Source organism: Argopecten irradians, chromosome 8, assembly GCF_041381155.1.
Source record: "Argopecten irradians isolate NY chromosome 8, Ai_NY, whole genome shotgun sequence".
In the NCBI taxonomy this organism is placed as follows: Eukaryota; Metazoa; Mollusca; class Bivalvia; order Pectinida; family Pectinidae; genus Argopecten; species Argopecten irradians.
This window is the reverse complement of record NC_091141.1, coordinates 21,677,450-21,705,447: the sequence shown is the minus strand read 5'-3', so window position 1 is coordinate 21,705,447 and position 27,998 is coordinate 21,677,450. Positions and strand designations below refer to the sequence as shown.

The 27,998-nt window shown below is 34.2% G+C and overlaps 1 protein-coding gene across 1 annotated transcript; it reads left to right on the top strand.

Annotated features, from left to right (window-relative positions):
* Nucleotides 1–3: 3 nt before the first annotated feature.
* Nucleotides 4–25,985, top strand: LOC138329664 (probable cytochrome P450 CYP44). The gene is made up of 10 exons (XM_069276906.1): nucleotides 4–142; nucleotides 11,529–11,767; nucleotides 13,160–13,391; nucleotides 13,964–14,154; nucleotides 14,385–14,583; nucleotides 15,052–15,217; nucleotides 16,923–17,092; nucleotides 17,869–17,947; nucleotides 18,331–18,537; nucleotides 23,817–25,985. Exons 2-10 carry the CDS (start codon nucleotides 11,545–11,547, stop codon nucleotides 23,937–23,939), a joined length of 1,590 nt encoding a protein of 529 aa, XP_069133007.1. The 5' UTR covers nucleotides 4–142; nucleotides 11,529–11,544; the 3' UTR covers nucleotides 23,940–25,985.
* The last annotated feature ends 2,013 nt before the right edge of the window (nucleotides 25,986–27,998 follow it).

Here is a 27,998-nt window from a genome sequence, read left to right as displayed (position 1 = left end):
CAGTTTTACTGACCTTACTAGGGACAAAAATCTTTATCGACCACTGTATATATAGTGTGTGTATACGGCCTGGTATCATTACGTTTGTGACACTTCGACTGTGTGCTTCGCACTGTGTTTCATCAATCCCTATTGGTATCAGGTAAGTTTGTTTTACTAATTTCTTTAGGGAGTTATATGTATATTAAAATTGTATGTGCCGTTATTTTTATACTCACAATTAAACCAGGAAGACATTGTAATATTTTATTTGCCACCAAATATTACCAACACTTTGAGAATTACAATATTATGCATATGTTCTAATTTTCCGCGTACAAATGAGAGCTGAAAATGAATTTAACAGTATTTACAAAAAATATATTTACATCTACAGTGCAGTAAGATGAGGACATGATTTAGACCGCTGTGGTCTACAATTTCATTTTACATTTTTGCAGTGTCATTATGTATTGTAAAGTGATTTTTTATGGCATGGTTCCGTCTAAACACTCATGTGACATAAAAACAAGAATTTTACTGTGTATATATTCTATGTTGTAACTAAAGTTTATAAAATATCATACTTCATATTTTTCTATCCGTTCGAAATATTTTCACTGCTTATTTTTTACAAATCTGATGGTTTTCAATAGATTACCGAAGAAAATAAAGAACGTCATATTTCACGCTAAGTTATGCCACATATAACTTAAAATGACATTTACATGTATTTCCGATGGTAAATAAGTAGCTTTACGTCAGGCTGTTAAATTTTAAAGTAAAATGAGTGGTGTGCTTTTGTGGCATAAAGATTGTTTCCGGGGCAAACGTATTGGACTTAACGGACGGAAATTTGTTTCATAAGTTAATCTTGATACTATTCATACATGCATGCGATCATGTTAGAAGATGCATCCCGCCGAATGATACTCATCAAGTGTTAGCTACATCAATCATGATTTTATTTGCATTAGTATGCATCTAGTACATGCTTTCTTAACTTTAACTTTGATGGGAATGCGATTCATATACCATGTTCTGGCGTAAGTGAAGGGGCGGCATTGCCAAGTCCCCAATTGGACATCTGCATTAGCTTCCCTCCCAAGATCGTATTCATACAAACTGTCCGTAACACGTTATTTAAAGCAATTTTAATGTCATTTATTAATGACGTCTCCAATATAAAATAAACTTTATTTATTTAACATCGATTGAGAAACAAGTTATACAACTTATATAAATCACTCTCGATGGTCCTGACGTAAGCGTTCGAGGGGTCTTAGTGTGGGAGGAAACCGGAGTGCCCGGAGAAAACCCACGTGATCGGGCAGGTGACTCCTGACCTTTTAACATCCGTGCCGGGGATCGAACCCCGGCCGGCTAGATGAAAGACGAGCGGCTTAACCACTACACCACCCGAACACCCAACTCTCAAGTTTCACGTTAAGTAGATAACATTATGTGTTATAGATAAACAACAATAAAATACATTTGGAGCAAATATATGAATTTACCAGAAAAGATGGGTTATTAACAAAATAAAGTACATATTACAAAAAAAACTTATGTAAAAAATAATTTTTGGTAAGATGACAGCACATATGTAATAAGAGTATCATATGCGTTATCATTACCAGCAAATTCACATTCAATGAAAGGATAACATACATGTAGTTTTGAAAAAGTGGGAGTATGAGAATTGGGGATAGTGGGTAGAACAAAATTAGACAAACAAAGCTGAACACTGGCTCAGATAGTAATGCGATAGTGACGCCACTGGGGACTAAAATAGGTCAAGGCCCTCAGCGATTGGTCGTGTGGCTGTACAACATAACATCTTAATAACTGACCAATTATAGATCATCTCACACTGAAATTCCATCACACAGGCACACCCTTTATGTGCGTTTATTTAAACAACCGTAAAAGCGCGGGACACAACTTCCAGTTGAAGAAAAAGAAATAATTCGATTTTTTTACTTCCGTTACATGGAGCAAAGTGACCACGCAGATGTGTGTGATAAACACAAATGAATAATAATGGAGAAAACAGTTGTTTCATTTTTCAAATTAGACAGGCAATATAGCGTTATTGATATACACATTCGAACTAAACAGCATAAACAGCAAAGATGGCGTACAAAATAGGCATATATGTCCGAGATCAATATCCTTCCTGTTTGATCACCTATATTTAATTACAGATTTGAACATGGTCATCACCCCTCCAAAAATTGAGAAAGATGAAAAGTGCAATGTTGATAAGATGTTTTTCTGTTTGAATATATTACACTGAAGATTTTATAATGACTATTTTTCAGGAAGGCGTTTTTAATCGCATTATAGAATTAACTAATCTCTTTTATCTTCATTTCTACGCCACGTTGTTACATTAAAAGTACAACGAGATTCTGCTTCATGAAGATTAAAAGTATATCAATATTAGAACTTATCGCACCTCGAACAGAAATGCTCCAAAATAATTGGCTGAGAGCCGTCACGTGGTGACCCCCTATCACTTTATAGGGGCTCAGTAAATTTTGTTATGGTGCAATATGGCGGCTCTCGTCCTCGCTTCAAAATTTAAACACATTCTCTTCAACTCAAATCGTTTTAATACTTTAAAATAAATTAAATACATTTATTAAATTCCAGTTGTTTCCCCTACGCCAGATTGAAAGTTGATTACGCGGGGAAAGTCAAACGTAACAATTGAAGCGTTTTATAGACTGTGATTGTAAACAAATAGAAGGGTTCGTACCAATAGATCAATCTTCAATCTGTAATCAATTTAACGGCATAGCCTCTAAGTGCTTATTTTAGCGAGAATGTAATTATTCCATGAGATTTTTATGAAACTCGTCTCAAAGTTTTATTTTTGAAGTTATGATTAAATTAATAGTTTTATTTATAGCCCAATCAAATGTAATATTGCTATTTTTTAATTTTTACACTATGTGTATTGGCTTCTAGAATGTATTGTTACAAGAAAACATGCAGTGAATGTGTAATAAATTAAAAACAGATAACGCTTTCTGATAGCGACCTTATCAAAGATAAATACAAGTTCTCATGGTGCCAAAATACTCTATCCTAAAATACCGTGGATTTCCTTCAAAATTGACTGAATAAAGCAACTAAAGCAACTGTCAATTTGTATGCTATAATTTTAGAAAACAATTGAACTTCACAATTTTGGTCTGTTTTTATTTTGGTGAGAATTTTGTAGGTAATTTACACTCATCATTTAAAACTCATGAATACTACTAAAATTATCACTTAAGTTAGGGCGTTAGAATTGATAGCATATTGAAAGGCGACTAAATTTAGGATATTATTTTTTCTATTTTCCCTAAATAACGTTCTTCTTCCTAACGTCTCCCTTGACACCACCTCACTTTTGGCCTTGAGTTGAGCGTTCGCCCCTGTGAGGAAGGCTCTGGGTTATGTCCTCTGACCGAGACACACCACAGTCTGTAAAAGTGATAGTTTCTGTTCCTACATACCGCTCAGCAATAAGGAAGTTAGACGACTGGTTCGCCCGTTGTCAGAATAACGTGACCGGGTGGGGTATGTTGCTTGGTGTCTTCAGCTGTATGCTTCTTTGATATGGCATTGATAAAGGGATAGTATATTTCAATCAGTTCAGACTTACTTAACTTTTTCTTTACTGTAGTATTATGTATATAGAGGATCATACATGAGTGACTATGTGATATGGAATTTATCAAACGAGTTCAATAATTGAAATGCCACGAGCCTTTAGGCGAGTGGCGTATCAAATTATTAAACGAGTTTGATAAATTTAATATTACATAGTCATAAGTGTAAGATTCTATTTATTAAATAACTTTTATTAATAGAAATATATGCAAAACTTTAAATTTCGTCTCTATATAAACAAGAAATCCGGCTCGGATGTGACGTTTCCGTCTACTGAGACAAGCATGCGACGTTATATAGATTATGACGTCAAACTACATGTGATGTCATAATAGTGTTATTACACATGTATCTTACGATTACATGGCCGTATGACATGGCTTTACGGGTCAGTTATATGATAAACAAGTTATGTTTTCGTCTTTACGAAATGTGATGGTTGAAACACTTAAAACCCAGCAATGTTTCCATGCGAAAATTAGCTTCATTGATTTTGATTATTAAAGTTACATGTAGATTTGATCTATTTATGTAGAATTTTGAGAATCATATAAAATCATAATATAATTCATAGGATTATCTGAAATATGTTAATTCAAGCATTTCAGCGAGGATGGAAACATTCGATGTGGGTTAATTCTATGCCGACATAATTTACACATGTGGAATATTTAGCAAAACATCACTAATTTCCTTTCAATGTTAAAATTGTTATTGTAGAATAATCTTTTTTTGCCAGAATGGCATGTAATGTGACAAGACCTTTATTTGTTTTCCTTTTCAACGACGTTTCAAAAACACAGCTACAAATATTACTCTGACTTTTAATAAATGTAATAAGGTTTTCTTTAACATGTAACACGCTTAAAAATGCTTCATCGCTGACTTAAATTATTTTTCCTCTATTAAAAAGAGAAGCAGACGAATAATTGTTTTCTGCAATAACAAAAGTTAATAATACTTCAAAATGAAAATATCAAAAACCATTGATTACATTCCTAAAAATGCATGGCACTATGCCCTTTATAGAATGAGGTACTGATAGCGCATGCACCAAAAGTAAAATCTATTAATTTATAAGAACCTTTACGTTAATTACACACTGGCCCTGCAGGTAGGGCGGTAGAATTGTACCTGCTGCCCCTATTGCATGATCGTAAAAGGCGACTAAATTTAGGATCTTATCTTTTCTCTTCTTCCTAACTGACTTTATCTTTCCTAATGCCTCCCTTGGCACCGCCTCACTTTTGGCCTTGAGTTGAGCGTTCGCCCCTGTGAGGAAGGCTCTGGGTTCTGTCCCCTGGCCGAGACACACCAAAGTCTATAAAGGTGGTAGTTTCTGCTCCTGCTTAGCGTTCAGCATACAGGGATTGGGACGACTGGTTCGCCCGTTGTCAGTATAATGTAACCGGGTGGGGTGTGTTGCTTGGTGTCTTCGGCGGCATGCTTCAGTGATATAGCACTATAAAAAGGGCAACAGTTCCACTATACAAGAAGACACAGCATGAATATACCGCAGTCTCCCAAAACATGCACCTCGCACAACATACACGCAACACTCCACATACATGGGAGGCCGTCCTTACATGACCATAGCTGTTAATAGGACGTTAATTAATCAAACAAACAAATAATTACACACCTACAATGTATAAACATGATTAAACATCAGTTATTGTTCAAATGATAAGTAATGTTTATGGCGGCGGTCAAGCATCTTTAAGTGATAACGGACGGTGTCTTGTAAGTGCAAACTATTGATAATTGTACCCTTAAAATTGGAAATACGTAAAATGTTCATGCCATGGTAAAATAGAGAGCACACATGGATGATAGAGTTTCTAAAAGGTATATTGGTCTTGAAGATGCCGGATCACCCCTGGACATTTCTGTTCTGAACATTCCTATTGTTTTTAGTTTGAAAATAATTTTAAATTTGTCATATAAAAAAAGTTTTAAATAATTTGTTATTCGCTTAAAAAAAACGCAATTTCAAGACAGAAAAATAAATTAGTCTAGTTGATATTGTCAATATGAAATTAAATAGTGTTAATTATGTAAGAAAGTTTTAATTTAATGGGGAAAAATTGAAAAAATATGTCCGATGGCTATAAACATGAAGTGTCTATTTTTTTATAATTTTGTCAATTTATGCACTAAATGTTAATGGTTGAATTACTCAATCGTTGTTTATTCATACCTTAAATTTTATTTCTATAAATGTTGCAAAATGCACTGATGCATTGATACAGAGCTTATTTCTTTGACACATTCCATAACTTATTGACGTAAAGGATACTGTCCTTAAAAGTAACAAAGAACATGTACATCTGTGACAAAAAAATATCATTTATGATCTCGATTTATTTTTCATTAAGGCATACACAAATTTTGTCATTTGAATTTTGTTTATTGTTATCGTGGTTTGTTGGTATAATCAGCCGTTCTTTCGACTGACTCACAAATTATAGATGTACTGAAACCTGTGTCACTCGGATTAAAAATAGAATCTCACTAGATTTGTATTTAGAACTTAACAGTAAATATATCGTGATTTGTTATTGTTCATAATGCTAGAACTATCTGCAAATTTCAAAGTGTTATTCATAGCTATCTTAAATTGTTTATTGTCCTGAAATCGGTTTTCGTCTATTATTATTTCGGTGAGTGAGTTTACGTGTACCCAATTTAATTCACTTTAATGTCCTTTTACACCAATTAGGAATATTAATTTATTTTACAATCCACGCACGCCTTTCTCATACAACAATTATAACTTTCCTTATTTTCATAATCTCTTTAAACATGTAATACCACTAGGACATCTCTAGCTGCAAACAAGACCATAGTTTGAACACACTAACCATAATGAAGGATATTAAATCAGTAAACCTGGTCCATATTCCCAAATACTGTGCTGCCTGTGAGTGATCTCTGAGGAGGTCTCTGTATCGCTGACCTTCTGAAATCCATGCCCGGTTTAACAGGTTAGGGTTTATGTTTACTAGTCAAATAACGTAGTGCAAACTCTCTTGTATTCCGCGACATACTATATTATCAATTAAGTAAATAGAATGCCATGAACAATAAAATTAATCCTTTGATTATATTTATTAACCGAATTATTTTGTGTTTCGTAATATTATGTTTTTGTTTAACCATGTAGAAAATTTAGTTAAAGTGAAAACGAAGTTTAATATACACATTAAACCAGAGTGAAATATTTTACATCTAAAGAGGACGTTTCTTTGAGGAATGTTTTAACGACTAAAATGTCTATCATGTAAGCGTCAGTGCAGTAACAACTAATATGTCTCTTCAAAAACTATCATGTAAGCGTCAGTGCAGAAATGTCACGCTTCCTTTCGTCGTCAGTTTTTAGCGTTATATGACCATGTATGTAGGTAATGTACACGGTCAATGAATATTTATAGATTGTTTCACAATAAAATTAGTCTAGTTCATTATCTAAAATATGCAAGTTGTTAATTATCACAAGATTGACATAAGTCGTACTCCCACTGATGTGCTCTGAATAGCAAAGGAGCGTACTTCATATTTTGAAAACCGGTCGACTGTGAAGGATATATGGAATTATATTAATCAGACTTGACTGATATTGTACAGGTTTCTGTATTTATGGTGGAATCTGAAGTAGCATGGTGTTAATTCTGTGTTACTCGGTTACAATTACTCACGGTTTGTCAAGCATTATGTAGATTTATTTCCCACAATATAACTGAAATCTCGAGCCTAAGTAGCTAGGTCGATGACAGTTAAAATAACGGTCCAAGTCCTACTTCAATTATACAACATTCTTCCATTCATTAACTCGCGATTTGTATTCTATGTAGATTTCACAGGACTTTCACACAGTCAAATTATTCTGGTAGCACATTGGTCGTACTTTGGTCCCACAGGTTATACCAATTTTATTTAACTACCTCTCACACCAAGGCCCGGATATATAATGGATATCAGGTAGTTCATTATTAATGGTCAATTATGTTGCTCTGATGGTAAAGTACTTCACGGTTCATGATGAGAAGTTCTGTTCACCTTACAAATTAATCAACTTATAGTATGAACTAATGTTAAATCAATCAATATAACTTCATTTTTAGTTATGCTTGGGTCACAATGATCGGCCGATATCCGGGTAAATGGGGTAATCGAGAGTACACCGCTGGATTGACCATTTTCCCGATATCGGACTATACCGGCAATAAATGTGTCGCACCTCGTTTACATAAACCGTGCGGTAATTGTACGGCGCCTGTTTTAAAAGATTGTTTTTTTTTTTTTTTTTTTTTTTTGGGGGGGGGGGGGGGGGCAACGAAGCAGTGAATACCGACCGAGCATCTCATACTAATCGGCCGATTATAATAAGATGTCCGGGCGATAACCGGCCTATTTTCCGAACACTGTACGGATATATTACGGATAAAGAACTATAGTTGTCGAATGTCGGGCGGTGTGATTGCCACTCGATTCCCGACCGGATATCGGACGATACTTAAACGATGTGTGAAGGATATATGGCCAATTATGGAAATCTACGGGACACTGGAGAGATTTTAACTCCGAGTTAAAACTCTTCAGACACCTTCCCGATGCTGCTTGAGAGCCCCGGCCACCGTCCGGCCAGGAACCGGGCTAAAATGGCTCAAAATCATGCCGGGAGTACATCCTAAGCCTAATCGGAAGGGGTTGTGACCGAAGCATAACGGTTAGAAAGATTTAACATCTTTGGAATCAAAATAAATACATTTGTAGTAACAAATGCAGAATTTAATTAAGAGTGTTAATTACATCTAAATATAGTTCCATCTTACATTTGTGATCGTTTGGAATAGATGGGAAATGAGTAGGATATGCCTAGTCTTCTATCCGATTTAATTGTTACATTTTTTTAATTTTACTCAGAATTTGCCAGTATCAAAATTGCCAGCTGAAAAACTTAACGCGTATTGTAGGACATAAATAATGTAAAGTATTTTGAAATCTATTTTGTTTTGTAAATATCATCTTTGAGAAATAAAAGATTGATCGAGGATTGATCGTTAATCATTTTTTCCTTGTCTTCTATTTAAAACGTTTTTTGTACAATCCAATTGTTTTATAAAGCGTCAATTGGGTCACGATATAATCCTACTCTGGTAGGTTTCACCGTCGCATTCGGCATTTCTACCAATGATTTCATAGTATAACGGCGATAACCTGTGCAAAATGAACAATGCCGTGATTGTTATTTTTACCTATATATAACATGTATTTTTACAGCTCTGAATATTTCTCACCTCATCTATTGATGGGTTTTATCCAAATTTGGCTTACATGTAAAAAAATTATCTACACAGCTAATAATATTGGATAATTTTACAATGTTTCGTATATAGGCACTATCTTATTATGGAAGCTTTCGTGTTATACTTAAATTTCATTCAAATTACGTTATAGCTATGTGTAGGTCGATCTGCACAAATGTGTTTAATAAATGCTCAAAATACACGTTGTCCGGTTAACTATAAATACAGTGATAGTTGTAATATTTGTAGTACGGTTTTTTAGTAATGTTTAATTGAAGTATATCTTAATTGGTTCAACAGATTTGAGTAAATGGGCAAGGTGGGTTCCTGATGCTCAGAAATATTGATTTGAAAAATACACAAATTGCCTTAGTGAAATTATTTAAAAAAACAAAACAAAAACTAAAAAAAAACCCGCTCTCATGAGTTCAATTTGTGTTGAGAGTTCGCGTGACCTTTATTTAGAGGGCTGTTTAAAATTAATATTACAAATTGACTTGAGTTGCTATCGGTAATGTAAAAGATCATTAAAAGGATTGATGCAAAACTGCTCAGCACTTGATTTATTTTTTGTATATTGATTGGAAATTAGTTATGCCGGCGTTTGGTAAATAAAAATCATGTAATCATGAAAACGTGTCATGAATAGTAGGACTAACACAGTACTTGCCCTTGACTTGAAACGTACACAAATATGAATACTATTGTGAGTAGACTGCTAGGAAAATGGAATTTGTGTTTACATAAATCAATATTATTTGTTTTTCGCACTATAATAGTAAGGAATGTAAGGAGGTATACACGAATCGGGCTGTCCGTCCGTCTGTCTGTAGACACGGACTCTTCCTAAACTACTAGACAGATATTGATCAAATGTGGTACACAGAACCCTGACATAAAGGGGAGTTGCGTAAATTACATAGGGTTCCACAATGTCTCTTATTAATGGAGTAATTACTAAATTTGTGGAGTAGGGATATTAGTCGTCCACTCTGGAGTTAGTTCTAGTTTAAAACAGGGACGTTTGGTCATAATGTTATTTCTTGTTAATGATATAGCTGTTAATAGGACGTTAATTAATCAAACAAACAAACAAACAATAATATAATGATGGATGAAGTTGTGTCGACTCCATGTATACCATATTTAGTTAAATAATTTAAAGACAAACCACCTTTAAATCTATTTCGACTGTAACTTCTGATACTGAACATATCCAGTGATGCTTATATGACAAAATAATAGATGCAAAATTATCAATAGTGTGGAAATCAGCACACCTAAAATTATTGACGAAGATATGTTATTCCATGTAGTTAAAATAGTTTAGCTTCTTGTGTATTAATAAGTTGTGATTCATCTATATGACCTGTTATGCTCTTGATGCGCACATTTTATAATATGATGATAAAAAATGTTTGAATATTACGTCCATTCCTATTATCAGATAAAACAGCATGTCACTTTTGTTTACAGAACAAAGTTCGAGATATATGAATTATTAGTAAATAGAACTAAAAATACGTAGCAACTTGTATGCATGTAAATTGAATATGTTATGGATATATTAAAGAAAACCTCAAATGTACTTGCCATAAACCGCCTCGTAGTTTATACAGAGTAAACTCTGTTACTTTAATAATAAAACCATACAATTTTTTTCCGTAACCATGGAAACATTGCTGAAAATATCATATTTTTGTACCAGGTTCGTTCCGGAGCATAACTCTAAAACCAGAAGAGATATTTCCACGAAACTTCAGACACATTGGTCTTATGGTCTAGTAGTGCCTTTTGTTATTTTAAGGTTTTCACTTTTTTTTACTTTTTTCTGTAACCATGGAAACATTGCTGAAAATGGCAGATTTTTGTGTAAGAATCGTTTCCGGAGCACAACTCTAAAACCATCAGAGATATTTCCATGAAACTTCATAGACACATTGTTCTTATGGTCTAGTAGTGCCTTTTGTTATTTTTAAGGTTTTCATTTTTTGCACTTTTTCCGTAACCATGGAAACATTGCTGAAAATGGCAGATTTTTGTGTAAGAATCGTTTCCGGAGCACAACTCTAAAACCAGCAGAGATATTTCCATGAAACTTCATAGACACATTTTATGTAGGACTTCTAATTTTGTATTATGCTTTACTTTTTATTTAATATCCATGCAGTAAAACTCAGATATATCAAACTCAATTTCTATGAACATTCACTTAATTCCTATGTAACTCGTCGCTGTTTAAAACAAATCAAAAATCGCACTGTTAGCTGCTGAACTTTGTTAAAGCTAAGATCAATTCTGGTATTTTTCAAAGAAGCAAATGTTTTCAAAATTGGTTTCACTTTGTTAAAAAAAAACATAAATATGTTTTGTATATATTCTTCAATTGCAGTTAGGTTTTAAAATACTTTCCCTATACTCTTACTAGCATATAAAATTAATGCATTAATTGATTTAGCTCTCCATTGGCGGGGGATCTGAATGACTATGTCCTTGTTTTAACTAAACCTGAAATGTCATATCACTTTCATTGGTGAAAACTTTTAAAACATTTAAATGTATTTATAATTACAGATACATTTGTTGCAATATGGCTGGTAGGCACGACCGTCTTCTGATGACTTTGAAGCGGCAAGTATCCAAACATCTCAACATTTCCCAAAGAAACAAGACTACCATGACGATCAGTCTGGACGAGGAGCTCCCTGTGCCAGAGAACTCAGTGCTGGGCTCCGACGTGCGTCCATTCAGAGACATACCCGGACCGAAATGTTACCCGGTTATCGGTACATTACCATACTACTTGCCGGGAGGTGAGTGATAAGTACAACGAATGAAACCAATAATGGCACAGCCATTCTTCAGGGATCCATCTGTCCATCCGCACTAAGATTTCCCAGAAACCTAATTGGAAATTGTTATCAAGGTTTATATGCAAATTGATGATGACATGTAGATGATCGCAATGGCGGGGACAACTATGGGGGCTTTCAGAAAATCAAAAATATCTGGGGTTGTCCATGAATGAGTCAAACGATACACCTTATCCGATTGCAACGATAACAAGCTTACGGTAAGTGTTGCAAGCAACATACGTCTCCAGCCGTTAATTACAGTTTCTTTTCTATGACAAGTTATCATTGCTTAGTTATGGTAACATTGTATACAGTTATCGCCCCGAAACGAAAATTTGTGAAACGATCTAATTTTACTAACAGTGACCTTTGCAATGTATGAGGTTTGAACACATTCTGTTGAAGTTATCGTCTGGAAACAAATATTTTGTGTAACAATCTATTTTTAGTAACAGTGACATTTATAGTTGACCTTTTTTACCCCAAATTCATTTCCAAGCTGTTTTCTCTCATATGCTACCATTGTGTGAAGTTTGATCAAACTCTGTCATTGTATTCTCAACTTATCGTCTGATTTTTTTTCAAACAATCTTTTTAGTAACAGTGACCTTTGTAGTTGAAGTTGACCTTTCGACCCCAAATTCGATCCCCAGCTGTATTCTCGCATATGCTACCATTGTGTGAACTTCGATCAAAATCCATTTATGTGTTCTCAAATTATCGTCTGGAATCTAATATTTTGTGAAACAATCTATTTTTAGTTGTAGAATTTCTATAGGACATCTTGAAAACAAAAAGTGATCTAAAAACACACAAATTGAACATGTGGTTCTTATGGGATAAAAATGATTTCATTAAACATGAATGTTTAGTGTTCTTCCACGTTACTGAATATAATGGTACTGGTTCAGAACCGTACTGTTGTGGGCCCTAAAGTTGTCAAAAATTAAGTCTTTTTTCTATATGCAGTATACATGTATGCTGTGTTGGTAATATTTCCTATAACCTGTTTCCATGAACATTAATAGAACTCTAGCGACGATGAGTCAGTATGCTACATTTGCAGATCTAAAGGGCAATCATCGCAGGACCCTTTCTTATAGACATCAGTTTAGTTTGACTTGCTCCTTCAAACTGACTTTATTACACCTTAACCATTATTTCATACGTTATTTTTATTTGTTAGATAAACCCCATTGTTATACAAATACATTAAAAATATCATGATGTGAACATCTTTGTTAAAATGTTTGTTAATTCCTTTTATTCGATGATAATTTACGTACTAAATACCTAAAATATTAAAATTAATGTGTTTTATGTATATATACTTTAGTTTTTACTCCAAAGGTCGATTTCATAAGATGGAACATAACGAGGTGTCCAATATATTGTGGAAAGAATTCGGGTACATCTATAAAGAGAAGGTTACTGGTGGTAGCACGCTGGTACATGCGTTTGACTCGGCGGATATAGAAACAATATACCGGAAGGACGGCAAGTACCCAGCCAGGGAAGCCTTCTTCACCTTGAGTCACTACAACAAGAAGTTCCAGTCAGACCGCCAGGGTTTACTCACGTCGTAAGTTTTAACCCGAAATGTTTGATATTTTCACCAGCGGAGACCTCACTTCGCATTTCTGTATGAATTTGTCATAAAATGCAAATAGTTTCGTGTTTCAAAGATGCTCTACTGTATCAACATGCGCTCAGTGGAAGGGTTCCTGTCAACTTTACTAATATATTTTATTGCACCCCTACACTATATATAATGCCATGGTCAGATTTACTTAACATGATCTATGTTGAGATTTTTAACTTTATGTTTTATATCAGACTCAATCTGGTCAGAAATATTATTTGATTTATTGTTAGATGAGTTTAAAATATCGAACCGTCCTCACATATCATCAGATTTACTGTGTGGTCATCGAACTCATCATATTGATACATACCGCCCGGTGTTTTGTAGGTATATAAAGTTAATTACTTTAAGCATTTTAGACGGGTTTGATTTTCAATGTATATTCTAATGAGAAACATGATCGTTCTGATCTTAATTACGCCAGATTTACTGTATATAATGAACTGTAGTTTTATCATCAGTTAATGATATATATTTTTGTCACGTTTAACCACCTACATTGGTTTCAGACAGACGGAGAACTGGCAAAGACTAAGACTTAGCGTACAAAAGAAGATGCTCCTTCCCAAGACTGTGGCTGCATACATACCGGAGCATTGTCTGGTTGCAGAGGATCTGGTGTGTAGGATAGTGTCCTCCAAGGACAAGGACGGAGTCATTAAGGATATCCGAGCAGATCTTACAAAGTACGCCGCAGAGTGTACGTACAACTGTGTATAGATAATGGTTTGTAATTTGCGAAGATTTGTAAAGAATTTTGATCTGAGCGCTACACATTAATGAATGTAATGATATTTTATTGCGTACATGAAAAAAAGGATACGTTATAATATGTTGGTTCTGAAAAAACATTAAACAATGCATCATGTAAGTTTAAATACATGAATTTCAATCCAGTATTCATTTAAAAAAAAACACTTCTTTGTACAGGTATCGGTGTCGTCTGCTTCAACAAGAGGCTGGGAGCCTTCCGTGAAGGTGATAGTGAAAATGAAGCAGCCCAATTTATAAAGGCTGTCCAGGACGTGATGCTTGTGTCGCACCTGGAGTTCCGACAGTTTCCTCTGTTCAGGCTCTTCAAAACTCCGACTTTCAAAAAGCTAATTAAATCACAGAGTGTCATTAACCAGTAAGTTGTGAATTCAAACATGAATATAGATACTAGTATATCCACCAAAGGATTCGTCATCGTTACATCATGTATATGGTTAGATGTGTTTGAACCTACAAAATGTCGAGAGCAACTCAAATAGACACACTATTCAGTATCCGGAGACTTCATTACATTTCAATCTAGTTGCATAATGGGACCACATGGGGGCCACGGTGGTTAAGATGTTACGACATTTTACCAGCTCTCAACTTCATGGTTGCGAGTTCGAAACCTATGATGGGCAGTTTCCAGGAAATTCAGTTTTGGTGCTCAGGATACTCCGACTTAACTCCATCATTTAAACGTGACACGTCCTTAAATGAAATTGGTTGTTGATAGGAGGTTCCACTTACAAAACCAAAGAATTACAACGCTTTGCTGTCTAAATAAATAATTATATATATTTATTATTAAGTGAAATGTTACGTGATTATTTTCTTGCAGAATTGCCATTAAATACTCGAGTCGTGCCTTGGAGGCAACACAGAAGACGACGGCTGTGGACGGAGAACATGGAGACCTTATACCGTATCTTATGTCAAAGACTTCTCTCAGTAACGAACAAGTCCTGGTCATTATCAGCGAGTTTATATTCGCTGGGGTGGACACGGTAAGACATATAGACTGCTGTTTACATATATTTCGATTAAATTGCCAGATAATGCGTCACGTTGTTAGGTCGCCTGAGACGAAGTCTCAGATGACCTATTATAATCGCATTTTGTCCGTCGTCGTCCGTCGTATGTCCGTAAACAATTTACATTTTCGAATTCTCCAATACTGATGAAGCAATTTCATTGAAATTTTGCACGAACTTTTTAAATCGCAAGGCCAATCAATAGTGTGAATTAGGGGGCTGTGGGAGGGACCAAAAGGGGTAAAATTCAAATTCTTCCTCTCCTCTCACAGATATGGTCGAATCAAATACTTTCATATGACCCTAGGGTCTCTCGACTCCCCCTGGGGAGGGGATTGAGCATTATTTGGTCATTCGTAATAGGCAATGAGTCAAATATTTTCAGTATGAGATGGACATTGAATCATATTAACAAATTTTCCATGACTGATCCTTAGGGGCGGGGTCAAAATGGGTCAAACAGGCTAAACTTCAAAAACCTTATGAAATTTTGGAAATAGTACAATCATACACTTTTAATAGATGGAACGGTCTAAAGTTCCTTTACAAAAATAATGAATTATATGACCCTGGGGTCTCACGCTTTCCCCTTGGGAGGGTGTCAAGTTTACTATAGTTTATATTTGGAAAACACATTTATGAGCATATTCTGCTCAATTTTCATAGGAAATGAGTCAAACTTGATTAGAATTATTGGCCTGAGATAGCATTTTAATACCATATCAACATTGTTCCTGGCCAATCCTCGGGGGGCAGGGGAGCGGGGCCGAAAGGGGTCAAATAGGCTAAAACTCTAAAAAAATATTTCTATAATTCTTGAAATGCTGGAATCAAATACTCTTTATAGAAAGAAAGTCTTAAGATGTTTTATGAAAATTGTGAAGTATATGACGCTGGGGTCTCATGTTTCCCCTTGGGGAGGGGGTAAAGTTTACTTTAGTTTATATATGCAAACCCAATAATGAACATTATTTGCTTAATTTCCTTAGGGAATAAGTCAAACTTGATCAGAACTATTAGCCTAAGATATAGTATTTTAACATACATATCAGTTCTTGCTGACCCCTTGGGGGACCAGAGGGTCAGGGCAAAACAGGGTCAAAATGACTCAAGATTTCAAAAAACCATTTGAGTTCACAGGTTTGATGGAAGCAAATACTCTTCATAGATTAAAAAGTCAAATTTATAAAATCACTGACCGACTTCAAGGGCCAGTATATTTGTGTTTATGTCTTTGTTTCACTCTAAACGAACTCAGATGACCGTTAAGGCCTAATGGGCCTCTTGTTTTCATTAATTGAAAGATTTATACCTTTTAAACATTCATTTTAGTGCTTCCTTGGCGTTGAACGTTCGTTTGTAAGAGATAGTACTGTCATCTAGGTAAATTGTTTCAAAATACTTTAAGACGTAAGTATCGTGTGATACGTTATATTCAAAGTTCATATCAAAGGGCATCAATTCCACTTAGACAAGGAGATGCAGTACGAATATACTGCAGCCTCTAAAATCATAAAGACATCCACACATTGTATACATGACAGTTAATATGACGTTAAAGCAGCAATCGTAAGTGTACCACTGAATCCTACATTTCATATTTCGTAAGAGCTCGAGGATTTGAACCTGAAATATCAAGGGAAGCCAATGTTTATCTTGGTATGCGTTCTCTTTTTAGACGAGTCACCACTTAGCATTCTTACTATACATGCTGGGACGTCATCCGGAAGTCCAGGAAAAATTGTACAACGAAATCCGAACTCATCTGCCTACCATCGAAACATCAATAGATGAAAACGTCATTCGCAAAATGTCTTACCTGAAAGCCGTGATGAAGGAAACGCATAGGTACTGAGCGATAAAACGTATTTGTTTGTTGAGCTCAATTTATTACATTTTTCTGAGTGAAATATCAGGTTTTATAGTGAAAATGTATGTGGTAAATATTCCTTTGAAAATATAACATTAAATTGATTAACTTATGTTATATTTCATCGAAATCTGTGCCCATGTGTGAAACTACAAAGGTAAAAACTGGAAAAATCGCGACTGATTGGAATACATGTACTAGTATCAGTTTGCCTAGTTTATGTAGCGGGATTGGACTGGGTCGGTCATCGGAGACAGGTGGCTCAGTCGATGGAGCACTCGGCTAGTGTTCGGAGGGTCCCGGGTTCAATCCCGGTCTGGCTGCTACATTTTCTCCTCTTCTGTTACACATATAATAAATACAATTATCTCTTTTCGTGAAGAAGAGTTATTTTTTTACGAGTGCTTCGCAAACAATGAATATCCTCTATATAATTAGTGCTAGCAATAGTCTAGCTAGTTAGCATTAATTCTTACTGCTATCAGATTAAAGTTTGAAAACCATTTGGTAATATTTAATTGAAATTGAAATGTTATTTTTAACTTTTATTTTTATTATTGGCATATGTGGAGGTACGGTACCACGTATAGTTTCCTGGTATATTTCTAATATAATTTTCATGTTCCAGCTAGTCCGGGTTAGCACGATTAGCATGGAATTCGTATAATAAGAATACCATTCTATTAATAATAAATCAATCATTAAGAGACACATAAGATAACACTGAATTGATTTGTTTTCTGTTTGACTTCAGGTTACTTCCGGTCGCCCCGGGTAACATCCGCCGGACCAATACAGACATTGTGTTGTCAGGATATCATATTCCTGCAGGAGTAGGTATTAAAATGACCTAGAGGTCATTCGGTCCCGATATCGTATATGTGTAATATCTATACATTTTATATGTAGCGTTTTAAGTTTTGCTCGCCAATGTTTGAAAAAATAAAAATTAAATGTTTAGTCTTCTTTTATTTAATCTCATATGAAATGAACATGCATTTGAAATACTTATTGTTACAACAACCCACATTTTGAGGAATCACGCGTCAAGATGCGAAAATCCATTTTGTTCCGCCGTCCTCGCAATATTGACGTCACGTCATTTTATTATTTCTGCCATAAAAGCTACAATGAATTTCCAGCTTATGAAAATCGCTCTTGGGTAAATAAACTACATGTATATCATGAAATACTCAAGCTTACATTATCTTGACAGACATTAATCGCCATGCATTCCGATTTTACCTCTCGGGACGACAAAGAATTCCCGGATCCATTTGCGTTTAAACCAGAGAGATGGATACGGGACAATGATATGCCTAAAACAAGTCATCCGTTTGCGTTAGTTCCGTTCGGATTTGGACCCAGAGCATGTATTGGCAGACGATTCGCTGAACAGGAAACACAACTGGCCGTAATCAAGGTAAACTGTGATAAAGATTATTTGTAACACTTCCTGATCTCCTGTTCTTGATTATATTTTTCATTCAGTTTATGTCGTCAGTCATTTGGGTTTAAGTTTCGGTTACATTTTCGCTGTTATTTGAAAACAACGTGTAGTAATGTCGCACTGTAAGTATTCGCATGTAAATCAATAAAAGAAGTTGTCGAATAAGCTTAAAATTTATGGTTGTGTCAAAAGCAAGTATTAAATGACAGAACTAAAATTAAATTTCATATGTATTCATAGTATATACGTAATTAATAACCGTAAGTCCACTTAGTAATAAGAACACCCTACAATTATTTGGTTTTTAAATAATAAAAAAAATATTTAAAGGTATAACATCTCAAAAGGAAATCTTCTTTTGTGTGCTCGATTGAATTAAAATTACAATAAATCCGTCTGAAGAACGTTTTAAGGCATAGATGATCTATATAAAGATATTAAAAATTCTTGAGCTAGATATAGAAATTCATGTGATTTCTTATACAATTAAATATGAGTACCAACACCAACAATAAAACCATACTCTAGGTTTAATAGATCTGATATTTGGCCTAGAATCAATTTCAGTAATTATCATATAGTCATATTAAAGCCAAAGTTCATTGACACAAAAAATATTTATGTTTAACATATTTATAAAAGAAAACGTTACCTTTAAAAAACCTCCCAATGAAGGGAATGAAACATATCAATAAGAATAGTGTTGAATCTATCAATATTAATTTTTTTATGAAAAAACTTCCTTTTAAAAAAAACCCGGAAATATGAGGAAACGGAAGATTGATATTCACAGTGTATGAACGTAAGTGTATAGTATTTTTCAAATTTCGATTTTGTATAGTGGTACTTGGTCACTTGTTAAGACAAATGAAACAATGAGTAGTGGATATTTTTTACCAATTCTATTTATTCTGTACGTTTTTGTTGTAATCTTCAGTAATAAACGGCGTCATGAATAGCAATTTGAACTACCAGTGACTAATGAAGTGATGAGTGTTAACCAGCATTAACATTTCAAAAACTTTTCATGAGTTGAACTATTGTTCATTATCGAAGAATCGAAGCAACCGTATACTATTTTGCACCATTTTAAGGTATTCTGTCTGGTTTTAATTACTTCAAGCACCATCATAGGCTTATAAATGAATCCAACAATATAAAATACATAAATACATATTTTTTTTATCATTTTGTTTTTATTCAATTTCAATTTTATATAATCAACACATTACATATACAATACATGTACATTCAAACTTATAAGCATGCAACCATGTCCATTTGCATAGAATTTGACAACTAAACATTAGTATAGGGTTGGCTATTTTATATGCCTTTACTTACTCGCTCATACACATTTATAAAGACAACACATACACAATGGGGGAGGGGGATAGGGCTTTATTAATTTGCAGACTCAGACTAGGTGGTTCACTGTTCACATGGTTAAATAGTTAACAATTTGAACAAGGAGTTTATTTAGCGACACAAAAAGGTTTCATTTTATATAAGAATTCCGTGCAATTATGTACATGTATATATATGTCTCAAATATAGATGCAGGTATATATATCCCAAGTTTTACTTTGATACAAGTTTATCCCAAGTTTCACTCGTCATTAATGTTATAATGGTTGTAGGTTTAAACAAATACTGTTTAATTAATAGTAAAATAAGATTATCTACTGTCAAATCAACATAATGAGAACTTAATTTCGATAGTTCAATAGTTCAAAAGAAATTCACTTCAATATGGAGTTAAGCGAAAACTTCAACACTGGCTAATTCAAATTAGTAAAACAAAACTACATCATAGAGATATTAAGATCATATGTTAAGCCAGTTTTCAAGATTATTTTGTAGCCCAATGTTGTTATGGTAAGCCTTATACTTAACTATCATCTTTTATGAGCTTTAAGTTCAAATTGTATACGATTTTTTAAACTTTTAAAATTGATATCTTTTTCTAAACATTTCATTTTAAACAAATATTGCTTAATCAATAGTAAAATAAGGTTATTTACTATCAAGCCTGCATCACAAAAACTGAATTTTCCAAATATAAATTCCTGTTTAATAAAATCAACAAAAATGTTATTAGCATTAAGTAATTGTTTTAAATCACTTAAAAGATTAGTAACTTTGTCACAATCCCAAAACATATGTTCAATTGTTTCTGGAAAATTTCTACAGAATGTACATCTATTGTCTGGTTTAATTCCCATTTTATGTAAAATTGTATTTGTAGTTAAAATTATATGGTTGATTCTATATTGGAGCCATCTTATCTTTGTACGATTAGTGATGTTAAAGACATTTACATAAATTTCTTTCCATTGATTTTCCTGGATATTAAAAGTTAAAGACCATTTTCTTTGTGATGTGGGTTTTCTGTGATTATAACAGAAGATTCTGTAAATATCTTTCGTCCCTTTTGTATTTCTTAATATAATAAATACATATTAATGGACACAATATTTTTACTTAATCGTAATTGGAAGTTGAAGGATGATCAGTTAAAATTGTATAGTCACTTGCTTAGTTTCGAAACTGGCAATGCATAGCTGCTTGCGAGGAAACTAGTATAGTCGCTTGTTATAAAGAGGAAATATATAAAGTGGTAAAAGGCTCTGAAGCTAACAAATTAAACAAAACAGTCTAACAGATATCAAATACACTTTCGATTAAAACATTTAGTCAACTTTGTTGCACAGATCATAATAATATGATTTGTTTGATTGATTAATTAACGTCCTATTAATAGCTATGGTCATTTAAGGACGGCCTCCCATGTATGTAGTGTGTTGCGTGTATGTTGTGTTAGATGTGTGTTTTGGGAGACTGCGGTATATTCATGTTGTGTCTTCTTACATAGTGGAACTGTTGCCCTTTTTATAGTGCTTGATCACTGAAGCATGTGTGTTGCTTGGTGTCTTCGGCAGCATGCTTCAGTGATATAGCACTATAAAAAGGGCAACAGTTCCACTATAAAAGAAGACACAACACCAACATAAGGCAGTCTCCCAGTACACTCACCTCGCACAACATACTCGCAACACACCGCATACATGGGAGGCCGTCCTTACATGACCATAGCTGTTAATAGGACGTTAATAAATCAAACAAACAAACAAAAGCATACCGCCATAGACACCAAGCAACACACCCCACCCGGTCCCATTATACTGAAAACGGGCGAACCAGTCGTCCCACTCCCTGTATGCTGAGCGCTAACTGGAAGCAGAAACTACCATTTTTATAGACTTTGGTGTGTCTTGACCGAGGGACAGAACCAAGCCCTCCTAACAGGGGCGAACGCTCAACTCAAGGCCAAAAGTGAGGCAGTGCGGCAGTGCCACGGGAGACATTAGGAAAGATAAAGTCAGTTAGGAAGAAGAGAACAGATACGATCCTAAATTTAGTCGCCTTTTACGGTCATGCAATACAATTATACAATTTACATGGAGTAAATGCAACAAAAATGTACCATGTTGTGATTTTCAGGTATAAACTGGATTTCCATGGACCAGTCATTACTTAAAAAAATGTCAAAATTACGTAGAAAACAATACATATCCTTCTAGAATCATTAATGAACATTACGTACGTCATTTCCATATTTCTAACGCTGGAAATGGCTGTTCACTTTCAAAATTATTTTCATATTTTCGCGTCTAACGTTATTCCACGGGGATTCAATTTAAACATTTGTTTATACTGTACATAATACCATTGTTGCGGCGATTGTTTTTCACAATTTCTTATAACCAGCAAATCAAGTATAATATGATCGCACGCTTAAATATAAGTAATATTGCTTGGTGTCTACGGCGGCATGCTTCAGTGATATAGCACTATAAAAAGGGCAAAAGTTCCAATATACAAGAAGACACTACATGAATATACCGCAGTCTCCCAAAACACGCACCTCGCACAACATACACACAGCATACATGGGAGGCCGTCCTTGCATGACCCTGGCTGTTAATAGGACATTAATTAATCAAACAAACAAACAAACAAACAAAAGTTACAAATATACCTAATGGGGAAAAGAATAATTTCATTAGTATGGACAAAAATAATGTCAAATTCTCGAGGAGCACAAACAAAATTTATTGTTAATGACGGTCAAAATGTCCACACACATATCTTTTTTAAATAATAACACATATATGCTGATTCATATAAGTGATGATAGTAATGAGCATCTAATATATCCTTGTGCGTCTATATCGGCTGGTATGTACATATTTAATATCGTTGTCGCCCAGGAATTCCGTGATAACAAAGTGAGCTTTCCATTAATCAAATCATAAAAAATAAGATTAACGCAATTTTCCACCTTTTGTTTATATGTTTCTCATTGCTGAACACATCATGTGGCCTAAAACGATATCATATGCAACTTCCTTTTGCTTGAATATTGCTGAAAATTAGATATATGAGCGATCTGTAATGATAATTTTGCGCAAGTAACTATACAGTATTTTTTTTAATTAAAAAAGCGACTATACAGTAAGGTAACAAGCGACTTTATAAAACTATTTCGTGTATGCATATTTTAAAATATGTTTTAGCCGCTTCCTAATTACGAATGATGTGAAATAAAGAAACTGTATATATATAAATAATCAAATTATTCATATATGTTACAGTTATGAGATATGTTTCAGGCAAAACGGGGGAAAATACAATTTCCTCCGAAAACATATCGCAGTTTTGATCGTAATTCATTGATTACACTTCGATTCTTCTATATTGATAACATAATTTTCAAAATCATGTTCATGAATTTGTTAACATACATGGTTGTAAGGACCACTATAATGTTTAAGAACAAGATACAGTTAATGCCGATATTTGTTGTTTTACCGACCGTATACCATGCCTGTTTTCATTTATCCTTCTTCGATACTCACAAGTGACGATACAAAAAGCAACCAACGATTATACTATTCACTTCCGTTCATACAATGTGATATTGTTAATCTTGTTTCTTTTAAAGATTATCTTTTTTTTTCACAGGCTATAAAGTAAATCGTATTTGTATTGAGATTTTTGTTCAGGACATTTTCATGGAGTATCGGTCAAGCTTAAAGGCATTAACTATTCATCCGTTGGTTACAGAAATGATAATATCGGTTGCGTTTGAAGGGATATCAATTTTATAACTTTTGTTAAGGTGTCGATATCATGTTTACTTTATTTTAGTTTATATATGTATGAGATAGACTATCTTGTGCCAACAGATCGTGCAGCGTTTCCGGTTACAGTATGTTGGTGAGCCACTACGAAGAGAGGCGGGTGTTACGTATAAACCGGCAAACAAGATGGCGTTTCAGTTTATAGATAGGTTGTCACTAACAGGATAGTCTGGAGACCATTGTTTGTTGTCCACTGCATGATCTTTTGTTGGTGATGTGCTGATTGTTGTGTCATAATTGATCAGTATTTGAAATGAATTCAATGTATAAACGTATACGTTATAGTATGCTAGCAAGAAACAACCTCCAAGTGTAGAGGTGCAGAATGCTAACACTTTATAACTTTCTGTCCTGTCTGAGCTTAAGTTATCGATATTTAATGTTATCGTATTATTCTAGTCCAGGTTAAGTATGCTTACACCATACAATTATCTTTCTGTGACTAAGTAATCGATATTTAATGTCATTATATTATTTTAGCCGAGGTTTTGGTATGCTAACTAGAAAATTGTAAAACACCTAACTTGCCTGTAAAAACTGGCAAAAACTCCGCTAATTCTGAGCTGCCATAGTTAAATAGGAGGTCAAGAGACGGAAACGTCTAAGCAATAGACCGAAGCCATGTAATGTGTTTACTGTCAATCATTGGGAGTTATCTACCTTTATTCAGTATTAGGAATATAAATGATATCGAGGACTCATCAAGCATTGTATGCATTATATTAGTTTTAAAGGTAATCTATCGTTTTCCTTTATATCTATAATAATTAATTAGTATTTTTACTAAGTTTAACGAGCTATTGGCCTTCATTCCACTGCATACAATATACCCACGTCCGTTATATATATTTTATGAACACTATTTATTCGCAATGATATTTTGAGTTGGAGTGAAAGTGACATAAGTGGTCCATATCAGTTACCTTGATGGTTATCAATTCATGTACATTATAGAAGAGTAAGTATAGATTTTATAGTAAGTCATATTGAAGCTAAATACGCAAAGAGACATACTTTTTACCGGACAAATGGGTAAATGAATACGTATTATAAAGGATAATACATGGTATATAATATGATGATGCCTTCCATTTTTAAAAAAAAATTGGGAGAATAACAGATTAGCTGAGATGTAATTTCATATTCGGGTGTGTATGTGTATGTAAATAGAATAAACGTGTTCGGTGGAGTCAATGCTACTGTGAATGTTGATGTTTAGGTCCATAATATATTGGAATTCAAAATTTCATTTCATTGTGATGTTTTAAAACGAAACAGTTCAAATCTACTTCTATGTATCACCTATTGTGAGCTGATGTCATCTCAATATCGAGCCATGATTCCAGTGCTAATATAGAAGGTAAATACACGTGATGTTTCTCGATTCGTTTGGTTTAGAGTCGTCTTTAGGACGACCACGCCTGTATGCAATTTGTGTGCGGTGTGTTATGGGAGGCTGAAGTATAATTATAGTGGGACGACTCTTGCAGGATATATCCATTTTATCTCTATTCAGTAGATTTTACCATTGTTTCGTTTGTTTATTATTTGAATGTTGAATAGAATCAGTATATCGTTATAGTATTCAGCGCAAGAATTATTTATCTATTAAATTGTAAGACAAAGCATAATTTACAGGGTTAAGTTTTATATTAAGTTGATAAAGTTTCGAACATTTAAATGTCGTTTTTATATTGAATTGTAAATATATAACACAAAGACAGGTTACCATTTTATGTTAAGATAGATGAAGTTCCGAATATTTTAAGAACATTTATATTGAACTGTAAGATATGGCATATAGGGTACAATTTTATATTAAAGTGGATAAAGTTAACAAAATCAAAACCATTAAAAAATAAAGGTCGATTGATGTTATAAAATACAAAAAACTCTCGTTTGTTTTATCATACTACTTATTTTACATAATTATGACAATAGGCAATTGTCTAGCACATGGTTTCCATATTTGTTTTTATATAAAAATATCTATTCAGTTATCCACCTTGGTATTTCAATCCTGTGCTCATTATCATAATATTGATAATGTTTATTTACCCATTATATGTTATGTGATACTAATCCAAGTACTAATACAATCGAAAAATTATCTTTTTTAAATGTGTCATATTCATTGTTATTTTTTATTTGTTGTACTTTACGAAATATGATTAAATTTTGTACAATATGTTTTAAATAAAACGGTTACTCTACAGGTCATCTGATTCTGGGTTACATTGTTTGTGGTAAAAATTGTTCTTGCCTTTGAAGCAATGGTTAGGCCAATAATGACTTAATGTGGCCTCATACATATAATATCACAATTTCCCTTTATAATTCTGAAATTAATCGCTCGTCTGAAACTAGACAGACTATGACGTTATAACCACAGGATATCTCACAAAAAAAGCTGCGGTATATTCCCAAGCGATACTCTATGATTTGTTTGATTATTTAAATGTCCTATTTACAGCCAGGGTCATGTAAGGACGGCCTCTCTTGTAAGCAATTTTCAGGACACTCGATGACCAGATTTATTTATGCATTAGGGAGTATGTACCTATAGTGAAAACTAGTCTATACCTTAGACATCTGTTAAGCTTAATCGTTTGAGCGTCAGGCCAGTGACCATGAGGTCGCGAGTTCGATTCCTAGCGGGACAAGCAAATTGGTTGGAATTTTTATACCCCGCTTTCCTTAATCAAAGGCCAATAACTCCACCAAATAAGGTTCAATGAAAGTGCCGATAGATCTTGGACAAGGCCTAAAGATATTTAACCGTGTTACTAAAGTTCGAGAAAATTCGGTAATATTTGCGCGAGTTGTTGAACGGACAGGACCTTGGCATATTTAACCATGTGACCAAGTTACAAAAAATTCGTTATTGACGGAAACCAAGCGTTACAGACAGACCCAAATTAATATCAACACACATATATAACATCAATATAGCAAGAAACCCCACTCATTGTACTGATAACGGGAAAAACTTGTTTGTTTGTTTGATTAATTAACGTCCTATTAACAGCTATGGTCATGTTTTTATTGGTCCACTCGCTCCTAGGAGTCAATCAGAGAGCTCGTATCAAATCGGAGACGACAGACAAAAAATGACCGAGATCGGTGACAATCTGTTCTGCATGACAATAAATGGAGCGTGGTGATGGCTAAGGGATACCAATGTGCTTTGTTTATAAGTAAGTGAGTTTATATTGAGGATCTGCACTTCATGGATGCATTCGTTGAATGAATGGCGATTTTATTCGGTCTGTGCTCATTAGGGAATCGTGACCTGGGGATGTAGCGTGTACTTTTCCGACTAACGATTTTTACACGAATCCTCGTAATTCAACATTCGATATGAAATAAAATTCGCCCATAATCCAATCATATCATATACCATAGTGACCAGTAAGGAATTATCTTCAGTGTAAGCTAAAAAATCTATTCAGAGAGGATTTTTTTTGTGATGTTTAGAGCATTTAAAATTAATTTCCCCATTTTCTGGAAATGGGATACAGGGCTAAGTAAACAACCTTTCAGTATTTTTAGGGTTTTTTTTGCCCGTCGTAAACCTGTGATTCGATTGAACTTTGGATAATTTTCAGATTTCTCTCTAAATTCAGCATAAGCATTTTTATAAGAACTCTTTTGTGTAACAATATGTACAATCATTTTAAAACTTTGTAGTATTACTACAAAGTTTCAAATATCAGGTAAATCTTTAAAGGTAGGTTTCGCCCAATGAAATATAAAGACTACGGAATTGAAATTTATCCTGTACATAGATATAATCTTCAGATCATTTTTAATGCATACAGCGAACAATATGGGTGGTCAGTTGCCTAGCTTGACCAGGAAAATACTCCTCTAAAAGCGAAGTCAAGCTCTACATAGTTCATGACGTATTTTTTTCCAAAACGAGGCCGCATCAACAAACGGAAGCGTGCAACAAAAAGTCAGATAGCAGTGACAGTCCTGCTACGGCATGTTCAGAAAAAAAATATAACAACAACAAATCGAAGTGCAATGGACTGTTTATACATATCATATCATCTAAAACACTTCATGTTACTGGTACATACTTTCGCTAGCTTAGTACATCAAACATACATCTAGTAAGTCTGTCGCTGTATGTTCGCTTGCACCGATGTGTTGAAAATTAACTCAGCACCTGCAACATAATCCGGGCAAGTTCCGCTTGAGACGTGGCTTCTGTGTCTTCTA